This window comes from Perca flavescens, chromosome 18, assembly GCF_004354835.1.
Source record: "Perca flavescens isolate YP-PL-M2 chromosome 18, PFLA_1.0, whole genome shotgun sequence".
In the NCBI taxonomy this organism is placed as follows: domain Eukaryota; kingdom Metazoa; phylum Chordata; class Actinopteri; order Perciformes; family Percidae; genus Perca; species Perca flavescens.
The window spans coordinates 20778112-20791502 of NC_041348.1; the positions used below are offsets into that span (position 1 = coordinate 20778112).

The 13391-nt window shown below is 37.2% G+C and overlaps 1 protein-coding gene across 1 annotated transcript in view; it reads left to right on the top strand.

Annotated features, from left to right (window-relative positions):
• Nucleotides 1-3092, top strand: part of prep (prolyl endopeptidase) — a 13960-nt gene extending 10868 nt beyond the window's left edge. Inside the window, exon 14 of the mRNA XM_028605107.1 lies at nt 2118-3092. Coding sequence (XP_028460908.1) covers nt 2118-2412 — 295 coding nt within the window. The 3' untranslated portion in view covers nt 2413-3092. The remainder of the gene's footprint in view (nt 1-2117) is intronic.
• Nucleotides 3093-13391: the final 10299 nt, after the last annotated feature.

A 13391-nucleotide genomic window follows, 5' to 3' on the forward strand; every position in this document is an offset into this window, starting at 1 on the left:
AGTCTAGAATTGTAATAGCATAACTTAAGAGAGGCAGGTTAAAGAGAGGTGCCTGGTCGGGCTAGAACTCCCCCCAACCGGGTCGGGCTGTACTGGACCGCCTCCCTCTACTCTCGCTCGATTATTAGTTATACAGTATAAAAAAAAAAAAAACTGATGACTACGAGGAGAAGCAGTGGGCGGGTTAGGTGGGCGCTTCAACTCCTCGTCCCCTAACTATAAGCTTTATCAAAGAGGAGGGTTTTCAGTTTACTCCTAAATGTGGTAACGGTGTCTGCCTCTCGAACCCCGACTGGGAGCTGGTTCCACAATACTGGAGCCTGATAGCTGAAGGCCCTGGCCCCCAGTCTACTTCCAGAGACTCTAGGAACCATAAGTAGCCCCATTCTGGGGGGCGCAGTGCTCTAGTGGGACAATAAGGTACTATGAGCTCTTCTAAGTATGATGGTGCTTGACCATTTAGAGCTTTGTAAGTCAGGAGGATGATTTTAAATTCAATCCTATATTTCACTGGAAGCCAATGCAGAGAAGCTAATACAGGAGAAATATGATCTCTTCTCTTAGTTCTCGTCAGAACACGTGCTGCAGCATTCTGGATCAGTTGGAGAGTCTTAATGGACTTATTTGGGCAACCTGATAATAAGGAATTGCAGTAATCTAGTCTAGAAGTAACGAATGCATGGACTAGTTTTTCAGCATCGTTTTGAGACAGGATATTCCTAATTTTGGCAATGTTACGAAGATGGAAAAAGGCTATTCTTGAGGTTTGTTTTAAGTGGGCGATGAAGGATATATCCTGATCAAAAATAACTCCTAGATTTCTGACAGTAGTGCTGGAGGCCAGGGTAATACCATCCAGAGTAACTATATCTTTCGAAAACGAAGTTCGGCGGTGCGTTGGTCCTATCACAATAACTTCAGTTTTGTCTGAGTTTAACATCAGGAGATTGTGGGTCATCCAGGATTTTATATCCTCAATACACGTTTGAAGTCTTGCTAACTGACCACTTTCATCTGGCTTAATTGACAGATATAATTGGGTATCGTCTGCGTAACAGTGATAGTTAATTATATCTGTCAATTAAGCCAGATGAAAGTGGTTTCTGTACCAAATATCAAGTTCTGCTTTTCTGATGTATCAAATACTTATGTCATGCAATAAAATGCAAATTAATTACTTAAAAATCATACAATGTGATTTTTAGATTCTGTCACTCACCGTTGAAGAGTACCTATGATAAAAATTACAGACTTCTACATGCTTTGTAAGTAGGAAAACCTGCAAAATCGGCAGTGTATCAAATACTTGTTCTCCCCACTGTATATAAATAAATAAAAACTGGTTGAGAATAAAAAGGTTCTTAGTTCATAAAACATTCTTTTCTACTAAATGTTCAGCATGACGCATAGCATTAACTCAGACCTATTGTTTCAAATATTGACTGCATTTGTCTTTAAGTTTAAGTTGTATGAACGATATTGGTATTGCACATTAAATTAAAAGCCTTATCTAATGGATGTTGTTGCAGCTGGCTACGTTTGCGAAGGCAAAAAGCAGCAGCTAGTTTTTCTTCTGTATACTTTGGCACTGAATTTATGAAAAGGCCCAAGAAGATCTTACCCACCCACTGGCAAAAGATTTTTTAAATGTTTTCTATATGAAGGCACATCAAAGTATTTTATCAAGGCAGTTCACTTAAAAGTGACTGATTTCACTGGAAAACACTCTCCTATAACATTCAAGCTGAAATGATTTGTTGATTAATTGCAAAAATGTCGCACATTCCCTGGTTTCTGCCTCTAACGTGAGAATTGGCTGCTTTTCTTTGTCATATTTGTTAGTAAAATTTGTATTTTGGGGTTTTGGACTGTTATTTGTACAAAACAGGGTATTTTAAATGCACCATTTTGAGCTCTGGGAATATTTCTTTTCACCATTTTCTGACATTTGACAGACAAAAAGATTAATTGATAAATTGAGAATATAAACTGCAGATTATTTTCAGCCCTAACCAACATACAGCTTGTTTATATTTCCCGACACTTCCCACACACTTTAGTGCATTATGCGTGTTGTAATCTGAACTCTGCACCTTCCCACTGCTCTTCTTTGCCAGATACTCCCCGCTCCATAACATCTGCATCCCAGAAGGCAACGGGGTCCAGTACCCTGCGGTGCTACTGCTCACAGGGGACCACGATGACCGGGTGGTGCCTCTCCACTCCCTCAAATACATCGCCACCCTGCAGCACATCGTAGGCCGCAGCCCCAAGCAGACAAACCCTCTGTTCATCCTTGTGGACACAAAGTCAGGTCACGGCGCTGGCAAGCCCACCAGCAAGGTCATCCAGGAGGTGGCCGACACCTACGCCTTTATCGCTCGCTGTCTCAACATCTCCTGGGTCAAATAACCTGCGCCTCCCATTAAAGTGTGTGTGTGTTTTCTTTTGTTTTGCTCCTTTTCTCAAGCCATCTTCTGAATACTGTTCATATCATCAGCTGTTCACACTTTCTTTGTAACTTCACGCCGACACAGTGCGGATCTTTCAACTCGTTTTTACCCAGCCACCATCACTACATCTTTTATTTTTGTCTTTGTGTTTATCTATTTTTGTCCCTCTCCGTGTGAGCCTGTTCCAGACTCCTCAGGATCTGCCCCAGCTGCAGCACTCACAGATAACGTACCCTCTCCTGTACTGTAGGCCAAGTTTGTAGTCCTAATGAAACAAAGAATGACTACATTGTCAGTGATGGGTGTGTAAAGGGAGGGGGTACTTTCACGGTTACAGTAATCAGCCAATCAGCAGTTACAGTCATGAGGTTGAAGTGGCAAAGGTTTATTTGAACATTGTTTTTGCGTCCTTTGGGTGCTTAAACATGATGCATATTATTTATTTTACGTTAGTGCACAGAATGTAGACTGTGGGACATTGAATGGCGCCCAGCATGTACAAGTATAGTGCAAATGACCCCACAAGTCAACAGTATTGCCGTGGATGTGAGTGCGGAAACTCGCAAAAACAAATCGTGTGTGTGTGTGTGTGTGTGTGTGTGTGTGTGTGTGTGTGTGTGTGTGTGTGTGTGTGTGTGTGTGTGTGTGTGTGTGTGTGTGTGTGTGTGTGTGTGTGTGTGTGTGTGTGTGTGTGTGTGTGTGTCCCCACATTTATTTCAGACTGATAATTATTTCTACCTCTTGACATGTGCTGATTGTTTGCCTTTTAAAGGGAACAAAACACAATGCCACAACTACAATAAACAACTTTTTAAACGGTGATTAATCCTGCCCATTATTTGAAGAGTTTAATAATTACATCATGTGGAGAAAGACTGACAACAAAACAAAAAGATTTGACTGTAAACTGATGATATGGATAACTGATAAATTAGTATCCACAAAATTGATAAATTTGTATCCACATCTATCTCATGATTATCTTAAACTACACAACAAAGAGAACTGGATCTTTTCAATTAATTTAATTTACATATATTAAATGTATTTAATTCATCCAAAGCATTTTATTGTGAGACAAGTCCCTGTTTACACAAAAAATGGGAAGTGACAACAGAGCACCTGAAGCTGTAAGTGCCTGGCTCTCCACCAGGGGGCACTCACTCTGAAAATGACCAACACGAGCAGCAATAGTAGAAAATGAGGGTGGTCTGACAGAGGGACCCGTATGGATTACTCAACATACATGTTTCATGTTTTAGATCTTCTCTGATGTCCCACTTTCATGTTCATGGAGGGAATTTTAAAGTGCAGATACTTTTGAGAGACAAATTACATGTTCTCAATCTGACTTTTTCCTACTCACAACTCATTTCAGAGTGGAAATTAAATTCAGCAAAAGACTTTGGGCAAACTTTTTTTCCATGTATTTTATGGATTTTTCATTTTTAAATTCACACCTTCCTGTTTGATTTATAGCAAACATTGACTGTAACTGTAAACAAAAAGTAATTAGAAAACAAATTGTTTTAACTTACCATTTTAATGTACTAAAACAGTCACATTTTCACTCATTTTTTCTTCTTCTATTAAGACATTTTCTCAAAATACATTTCAATCACTTATGTGAGAAAAGGCTGTTAGGCCTGCACAGCTGTGGACAACTACAACATGAACCCTGAAAAGAGAATTCAGGAGGATGAAAGTGTCTGAGCAAAAGATCTATAGATTCTTAGAATGAACACAACACACTTACCTTTTTATTTGAACATAAACTTTCACATTATGTAAAATAAATGCACAATTCTCAGTAAAGTTTTGTAAAATAAACTTATAAGTCATTCAAAAAGTGAAAAGTGAAAGCCCAAGAAAAAGTGAAATGCACATAAATCTTTTTTCTTTTGTTTAAACCAGGGCAGTGGAAATTAGGAAGGTTGAAAAGATAAATTATTATTTTCTGGCAAACATCTGGATGAAAGTGGAAAAAAAAATCTAAACTGAAATGTTGATTTTGCTGAGTTTTGAGATTGGGATTTTAATAATTTCATGAAAATATTCAGATTATTCAGTTCCACAATATTAAAGTGACTGTTTTTGTAAAATGATCCAGTAAAACAATCTGCAACTAAATGCAGTGCAAGAGATGAAGAGGTTTCAATCACACATCACACATTTTTCTTTCATAATTTAAAACGAAATTATCTTCTTTAACTTTCCAGCTCTACATGGATCCACTTGTTCCCCAACTTTAGTTTTTGGGACTCACTGAACAACTTTCAGAGTAAACGAATGTGGGGGGGGACTAAATAATATTTACAAAAAAAAGAAGAAGCTATTTTTTTAAAATAGACTAAATACATCTTAAACATTTCACATCATAGCTCATGAGTGAACAATTCAAAGTCTTTGCAGGTTTTGCAAAACACAGGGTATGCATGTGGGATTTCACTTACATTTAGGCCTACTAAAAATAATTTTCTAAAAAGAAAAAAAATAAGCCCCATGCAGACCAGAAATACAAAATTCAAGGTAATAGGATTTGGTAACAAAAGGTGGCATAACTAATACACAATACAGCTACTGTGTAGATTGATCACTTCCTTGACAAGAAAGAATAAAGAGGATAATCAGCAAAGGCCCAATCTCCCTTTAATCATCTCCCAACTAAACAAAAAAATGTATGTAGGCCTGTGTAATGCAGGCCTACATGTGCGTGCGTGTGTGCACGTGCACGAAAGAGTAGTGAACCACCAGAGGGCGTTTGGCAGTCCTGTCAAACCAACCCTGTAGTCCTACATAGGACTGCAAACTGATGTGCAGACTTTTAAAAAGCAAACCTTGTTTACAATTCTCTAAACCGAAGCTGGTGGTCCATTCGAGTACAGACCAGCTGATTTGCTTGCGTATGTTACAGACTTCATGACGCCTAGGTATAGACTATAACATTATAGATTCTAAAATTTAACTTTTAACACATTTAATACGGATCCTGTAATATTTCTTATCAACCATACGTCCTATTATGTCTGGTGAAACTGCTGGGACGGGTCCTAATTTCTTATTGGCTGACACATTTGAAGACGTTCTAAAATACCCAATGAGCACACACCTGGGACCATACTGAAATATTAATCCGCCAACCGGAAATCGCCGCTTAGCCACCGCTGGGGAACTATACTACTCGGCGGAAGAGCAGTGATGAAATAGCTCCCTGTTACATCGCCTAACTAGTAGGCCTATTGCTATAAAAGTTGTAATTTCACTTATTTCTTTCTGTAGTTGAAATCTGCACTCTAAGAGGATAAGAAGGACAAACAACTGCACCAAAACTATAATAATATATATATATATATATTATTATTATTATTATTATTATTTTGTTTGTTTCCCTTCAGAAACAAGTAGCAGGCCCTTAACCTACGTGTTAGGGATGTTTCAGTCATTATGTCTATTTTTATTATATCGTTTTTTCCAGACCTGTATACTCCTTAAAAAAACACATAGTACTAGTAGTCAACATTGTAGTCAAATATATAAATTGGTAAAGTCTAACTATAGGCCTACAGTAAAAATAGCTTAAGTTAAAAATAGAAAAGTGTGGACCTTATATAAATAAGTGATGTCAGTCAGCCTATCTATCTATCTATCTATCTATCTATCTATCTATCTATCTATCTATCTATCTATCTATCTATCTATCTATCTATCTATCACAGGATCGTGTGTGGCGAGCCTTTGGGTGGCGCTATTTATTTCAATCTTCTCTGTCTTGACTCTTTGGTGTAATCGACTCCCAATCACTGGTCTGGGAACAGTTTATTTGTGCTGCTCAGTAAGGACAGAAGGCTGAGTGAGTGAAGAGCAGATGTCAGATCAGTAGGGAAGGTTTGGGGTTGTTCATTTATGGTATTAGGCTTTACATTAAGGTATGAGACCTTTTGTAATCATGTTTTATGTGTGATCAGGTCAAATGACTTATTGTCGTGGCTTTGAAGGGAATTGTATCTTTTTTTCAGGTTTTCTAAATAGTTGAATGCTGCTTGTGAACAAGCTGGGTGGGGGATGTGAAGTATGGATCTTTATCAACAAGAGAGAAAGAGATGGGGGAAGGCTGGGGGCATGATGGGGGAGGCCAAGAATGTCACATGGTTTGAAGAGCCATGATAAAGCTCTAAGGCATGCAGCAGATTGCTTTTAAATTTACCAATGACCTATCATTATCTTGGCTATTGGGAAGAAAACCAACTAAAAAAATGTGCTTCTTGTGTAGCTAAACTCTCCCTCCGATTCATCTGGAAGTCTTTCTCATAAATGCAAAAATGCTGAGAAGCAGTAGATTGACTGCCTTTGAGCTCAGAAGCAACCTTTTGTGAAAAATTGGGAGCTGACAATGAAACATGTCTCTCATAAAGGCTATAGATCATTTTGGAGATGATTCTCCAGATGTGTGCCACAGGCTCCCAGCAATCTGTTGGTGACACATTTAAAAACAAAATCTGCCTGCCCTATCTCACCCTGCTGCAGCTTATGTTACAGTGCACTATATAAAATATTCATCCATGGAAAATCTCTTTGATTCCAGCCGGTCACTTTGGCTTCATACGCCAGGTTAAAGTCAGCCTAAACATGTCATTTAAACTACAGCGTCAGGAGGCTTCAAGTCCAGCAGGCTGAACCTCGACTTTTTTCCCCCCACATTTGCTCCATCAAAGGGGACACCGGGAGAAACGGTTGCTCTGCCGTTGCCACCTCTTAAATTCACGGAGGAGAAAAAAAAAGGAGGATGTCCGCTCCGTCTCCTACAGGTGAGTCACTTTTGATGAGTATTTTCTTCAACTTCTGTAGATGTCCAGAAAGAAGCACTGAGTGGTTGCAGCCTCGCTCAGCTCACCCCTGTGAAGCTGTAGCCTACAACCTGCTTTACCACTGACCTGAAATGACCGGCTTTTACTAACAACATGAGAAAGTGATGGATCGGCTCTTTGATCATATACCCATTCAATAAAGTTATGAAGTAAAAAATACGCGCAAATGCCTATATTGAAGCCTATTGTTTAAGAACAAATGGCACAAAGAAATCAAAACTAATCCTTATAAGGACATAATACAAAAGAAGAGATCGAAGACGAACATTAAAACAAAACGTAATGGATCACTGCCATCTCAGACTTATTCTAAGAATATTATAGGGATATTAGCATGATATTTTTTTAAGGAAATGCATCGCTCATTAGGTTAGAAGTCTATTCATATGCTGCAGTGTAGGTGATCAACAAATGGAAACATTTAAAAGGTTAAATGAACCCAAGAAGAGGCAAATAAAGTACTGACCCGTCGAATCCGAGCAGAAGAAAAATAAAACAGAGAATTGGAGAAGTGTACGCGGATATGTTGTCCCATTTGTGCGCAATTTTTGGCGCACCGGTTGTAGAGGCGCTTCTTCTCCAAACCTCCCCCCTCTCTCTGACGTCACCGATATTTCATTCACATATTTCCACCCTGTTTACTCCTGTTGGAGGAGACCTTTTCGGATTGAAAAAAAAAGTATTTAAAACCCCGGGATCTACCCACCCAACAAATTTTCGTATTTTTTTTCTCGGTGTTGCCCACCTCAAACTGAAGGAAAATCATCCTGCTGGTTCAAGACGTGGTAAAAAAAAATTGTCCACAGCCTCTTGAAAATGGGTCGGATTTAAAGTATCTTAAAACAAAACAAAACATTCATTGCATCAACACAAATATTACATCTGATTTTAAACGAATGATTTAATGCTAATTGTGTTGTCAAATGAAGCGAGGAAATGAAGAACATGTCCTACAAGCTTTTGGTTTACTTTGGTGGTCAAGTATGGAGCACATGGGACATATCGATGCGCTTTTGTGAGACTTGTGTCATGTTTTTCGTTGATTCAAAATATCCCATAACGAAATCTATAGACATGCCCAATAAAGAACTTAATTTAAACAGAAAACAATATTGTTTTCTTCTTTTACAGAGATAGAGGCAGAAATCTCCAAGAATGTTATTTAAAACTAAGTTAAGCCATATTGGCCTGTGTTTACAATTTTAAATTAATAAAAAAAAATATGAAAAGAACAATCACCCCTTTCATGTAAAAGCCGTCCTCTTGTTCATACTCTAAAGTTGTCGAAAAATAACTGAGAGGAGATGCGTTGCCAACACTGTTTACACTTCCCTGCACAGGATATAAAAAAGGTGAAGGATTGGTGGCTGGAATGCATGAAGAAAACGACAAAAAAATAACACCTTCACTAAAAAAAGAAAGGAGAAAAGGGAGAGACCAACCCAATGAACCCTTTGAACTGCATTGACAGCAGCAGGGTAAAAGCAAATTTCCTCTGGGAGCCTTCAGGGTGAGCAGTGGGGGTTGGGTGAGGTTAGCTGGGGTGATGGAGTCCAAAGTCTGCTCAGAAAGTTGGGATTCAAACAGCTCAGGAATCTGCTCGTGCTGGTGAGGTTAAATGCTCATATAATTATCTCTTATGGTCAAAACAACTAACTGCCTGTACATCTCAGACTGATTTCATTTTGCAGTCACTTTCCTTTAATGGCTCTTTCTGAAGAGTTGATTGTTTGAATAGTAGGTTTAAAAACCCATCTCATGTAGAGATAGATAAAAGAAAATAGTATTTAAATATAATGTATGGCCTCCTGTTGGTGTTCATTGCAGCAAACAATCACCTACATTATTAGAAAGGATATATATATATATATATATATATATATATATATATATATATATATATATACTGTATATTTTAAATGTTTTCTCTTTTTTAAGTCTTTAAGTTAAAAGACCACATATCTAGCATACACAAGTTTGATTGTGACTGCCTGTGAAAACATCATTATATATGCCTATATATGTCTGATATGTTGTGTTTTATAAATATATTCAAATGTTATAGACCAAACCAGAATACTTCCACACTGTCTTGATTCTAAATCTAAATTCCATTTCACCTTTAAAGGGTTTGCACAAGTCAGTTCTTGTTATAGTTACAAAAAGTAATGTACCTCATTTCTATTATAACATTTTAATCATAAGTGGATGACATTTTGTCATACAGGCAGTATAGTATTTTTTTTTTACATCAAAATCTTATATTTAACTTTGCCAAAATAGCTTACCCTTACCAATGTTTCATGCCATTATTATCAAAGCTAGTTATTCATTTTTGAAATCACAAAATAACGACGTTATAACTGGATCTTAGAAATATGCCAATTCATAGACATCTGACTTCTCTAACTTTTTGCAGAACTTCATAAGAAAAGTTGCTCTTTTTGTTCATGCATTCATGCGTTACTCTTTTCCACAAATATGCATGTGGAAAAAAGATTAATCTGAAGCTCAAACTAGCGGCATAACGGCAAATAAAAAGGTAGAAAAGGATGACTTTAAGTGGGTTTTGTTTATACGATAAACAACTAATAAATAAACCCAACAAGTTTTATTTTTAGTTCATCTTAGTGAATAGTTATGTTACAAATATGAATTCCATAACTTTATGCAGAACTTAATATGAAAAAGGACTCTTCAAATGTATTTCTCCTCAAATACAAATGTGGAAAAAAGACTAAAGTAAAGTTTGAAGTTTGGAAACAACCTTATCCTGCAGAATAAAAAGGTATAGCCAAAGTATAACTTGTACCAGGTGGTTATTATAAAACATGATAAATGATAAATAAGATGGTGGCAAAAGTTTGACCTCTAGTTGGTGGTCATTTTAAAACAAACATCTAATGTTTGTGTCTTCAGTTCATCTAAAAAGGAATAGTTCCCTAAGTTTATATAAAAAGTTGCCATTGTGTTTGATGCTATTCCACACACTCACACAACAACAGTGGAGAAAAAAAAATGTATGACAAGTTTAAAAACAATCTTTTCCTGCAGCATAAAGGCAAACAAAAAGATGGCTTAAATAAGCCTTTTATTTAGTGTTTATTATAAAAAACAACAATGTAAACCAAAGGTGTTGATCCCTAACTTTTATTTTCCAAAACTTCATAAGAAAAGTGCCTGTTTTAGTCCATGCTGTATTCCACAAATTAAAAAGTGTGGGGGGAAAGATCTGAAGTTAAAACAAGTTTGAAAACTTATCCTGTAGCATAAAGACAATTAAAATGTATCCATGGATGATATCTAGTTGGTGTTTATTATAAAACAAACAACTAATATAAAGAAAAGAAGTTATGTGTTCAAGTGAAGCTTTAATTAAGGACTTTGTCCCCTGAAAACACCTTATTTGATGTTTCCCCTTCAGCTCACATTAACAAGATTTTTCTCAGCCGTTTAAAGGTGTTCACATTGAGTTAAGGTACCTCTAAATCTCCACTAATCTCTGTTTTGGTATTTCAGTTGCTTCCTTTGACTAACAGGCACACCCAAGCCACCCATATCTAAATTATTCCTCGCCATTAGCTTGCACACGTCAGTGAGCTGCACTACTGGGATTTCCACTGACTTGTCCTAATCAGAAAGGTCCTGTCAGGATATGAGTGAGTGGATAACATCTGACACTGGTATCCAACCCTGTGACCCAAACAGTAATTCTATGGCCACTGCAGAGGCCTCCTCTACAAGCATCTTCCAAAACAGGCCTTTGCGCGGGGGCTGGGATGGATGGATTGGGGGTAGGGGTAAAGCTTGTGAATTCCGGAGGGTGGGCTCTTGAGCTCTGGTGGGTGGAGATGGGCTTATTGTTGTTTCATTCCTCCAACGTGTTTTCCTCTTTGCTCATACCCGGGAATAACCCCCTCGAGAAACGCCCCACCGGGGTAGATGTGAGATAAGAAGGGAAGTTTCTCAATAGACGTAGTATTTTTCAGGCTTGTTGTTATTGATCTGCTGCATGGCCTTGAGCAACGCAGCTTATGATTTGACTTAGTGTTTGTGGCATGTAGGTGGACATAACGTGTCCTTTGAATATGCAGTGAGACTTGTATTGGAGTTTAAACACTTGATTTTACTTTTGTGGAATAGGCTTTACACATTTGTTTAGTTTTTTGTTGGAATGACATGCATTTCTTTTTCATACATATCTTTATTGGGTTATCAAGACACAATACATGTTCAATCAGTGAGAATACATTTTACCCATTTTCCCCCTTTTAGAACAGACATGCATTTTTATGATGTCAATTCATAGCATTTCTCAAACAAATAAGCATCAATAACATAATAAGTATCAATCGGACACAAGTTATGTATATAAAGATAAAGGGTCTCTTGTTTTTTTGCTTTATTAGGATCACTTGGTGATGTCAAACTTGTATTGAAAGTAAACTGGTTTGCACTCAAAGCAAAAGAAATGTCTTCACAAGCTCTCATTTGCTGTAGCTTTATTATTTTGTAATGCAGAGGAGAATCAAACACAAGGCACCCACCATTTAATCATCACTTTGTACATCCCTTTAAGTATCTCTGAAAAGCTTCTGCAAAGTGTCCGTTGGCCTGAGGGTTGATTTTCTATACTGACAAGTGAACACATCAGTTTTCAGGTTTGTTTTTCTGGGTTTTCCAGTCACATTCCAAAGCTGTGAGTTCAGCTCTCCTCTGGTGCCCACTATGATGCTGGGAGGTAACTCGTCGTATGTGAGGAACATGAGCTCAAAAACAACATGTTCAATGCATGGAAAGCATAGAAAATGAGCATTACATTTTTTATTCTGTATTATTATTATAAGTTATTTTGCTCTCAGGTAAAGAGATTTTCGGTCTCCAATGTGTGGTTGGTTATTTCTGTAACAAAGATGTGAGGTTATTTAACTGAAATATAAATCAGACATGCCAAACTTAGAGGTCCCACTTTCTATTTTAAGACCGGATACAACACTAAAAACCCATACCATCCAAGAGTTATTGAAGTTCCAAAGGAGTAGTCTTGGTAAGAAAATAAATCAATTTATGAAACCATAATTCACAGTTCTTAGTACTGCTAGTTTGCCTGGATTATTCACCACTGCTGACTTGGAGTTCAGTGTTAGTGTAGGGTAAGACAAAGATATAGAAAAACGTTGTTATGTGCTGTGTCTCCACAGAAGTGATATTATTGGTATTATGAGTTTGTGGTAAGTTAACCTTGTCTTCCAATTCATTTAGTGTTTTATTTTTTGTATAATACATGTTATATGCCTGAGATTAATTGTGTTTCTTATGAAGGGAAATCTTTTTGTGGCAGATTCTAAATGTCGAGCCTGGGAAAGAATTTCTTTGTTTGTAATGTGATGATTTATGGTAGAAGTGATATCATCGTATGACAAATAATTCACCACTGAAATAAGTATTTTTGTTGTTTTATAAGCCCATGTGGGCTGGGCACTTATGTACATAGGCCTATATAACTAACTAACTAACTAACTAACTAACTTGCAAGTAAATATTCATATTTTGTTTTCAAATCTATTCACATATTGGTTTTCAGTTTTATAAAGCACGAATGACAAAACAAGTGCTGCATGTTCATGCATGATAATAATCTTTTTTTAAAAAGCCCACAAACCGCTTGTTGCTTTTGCTAATTTCTTGCCTCATTGTTTATATTTGTTTCCATGTTTTCTTTTGTCCTGCTGCTATGACCACCCAATTGCCCCCGAAGGAATCATTAAAATGTAATTGAATCCCATCTAATCTAATCTCTGAGTATAATAGCTTTATGTAGCTACACCAACCCCTTACAAGACAGCTTTATCATGAACAAAACACAGTGTATAAATAGTAAAAACACAGTCTGAACTGTACAATCTACTGTATGTTCGAAGCTATTATTAACACAGGGCTTGTTTATATTATAATAACACAACTGGGGTGTATCCTGCTCGTGGTTGCGAGTCCGATTCCCCTCTTCCTGAATCTAAGGGCAGAAATTAGCAGCAAGAAAGCATGTAATTGACAAAGTCACGTGTTCTCACTA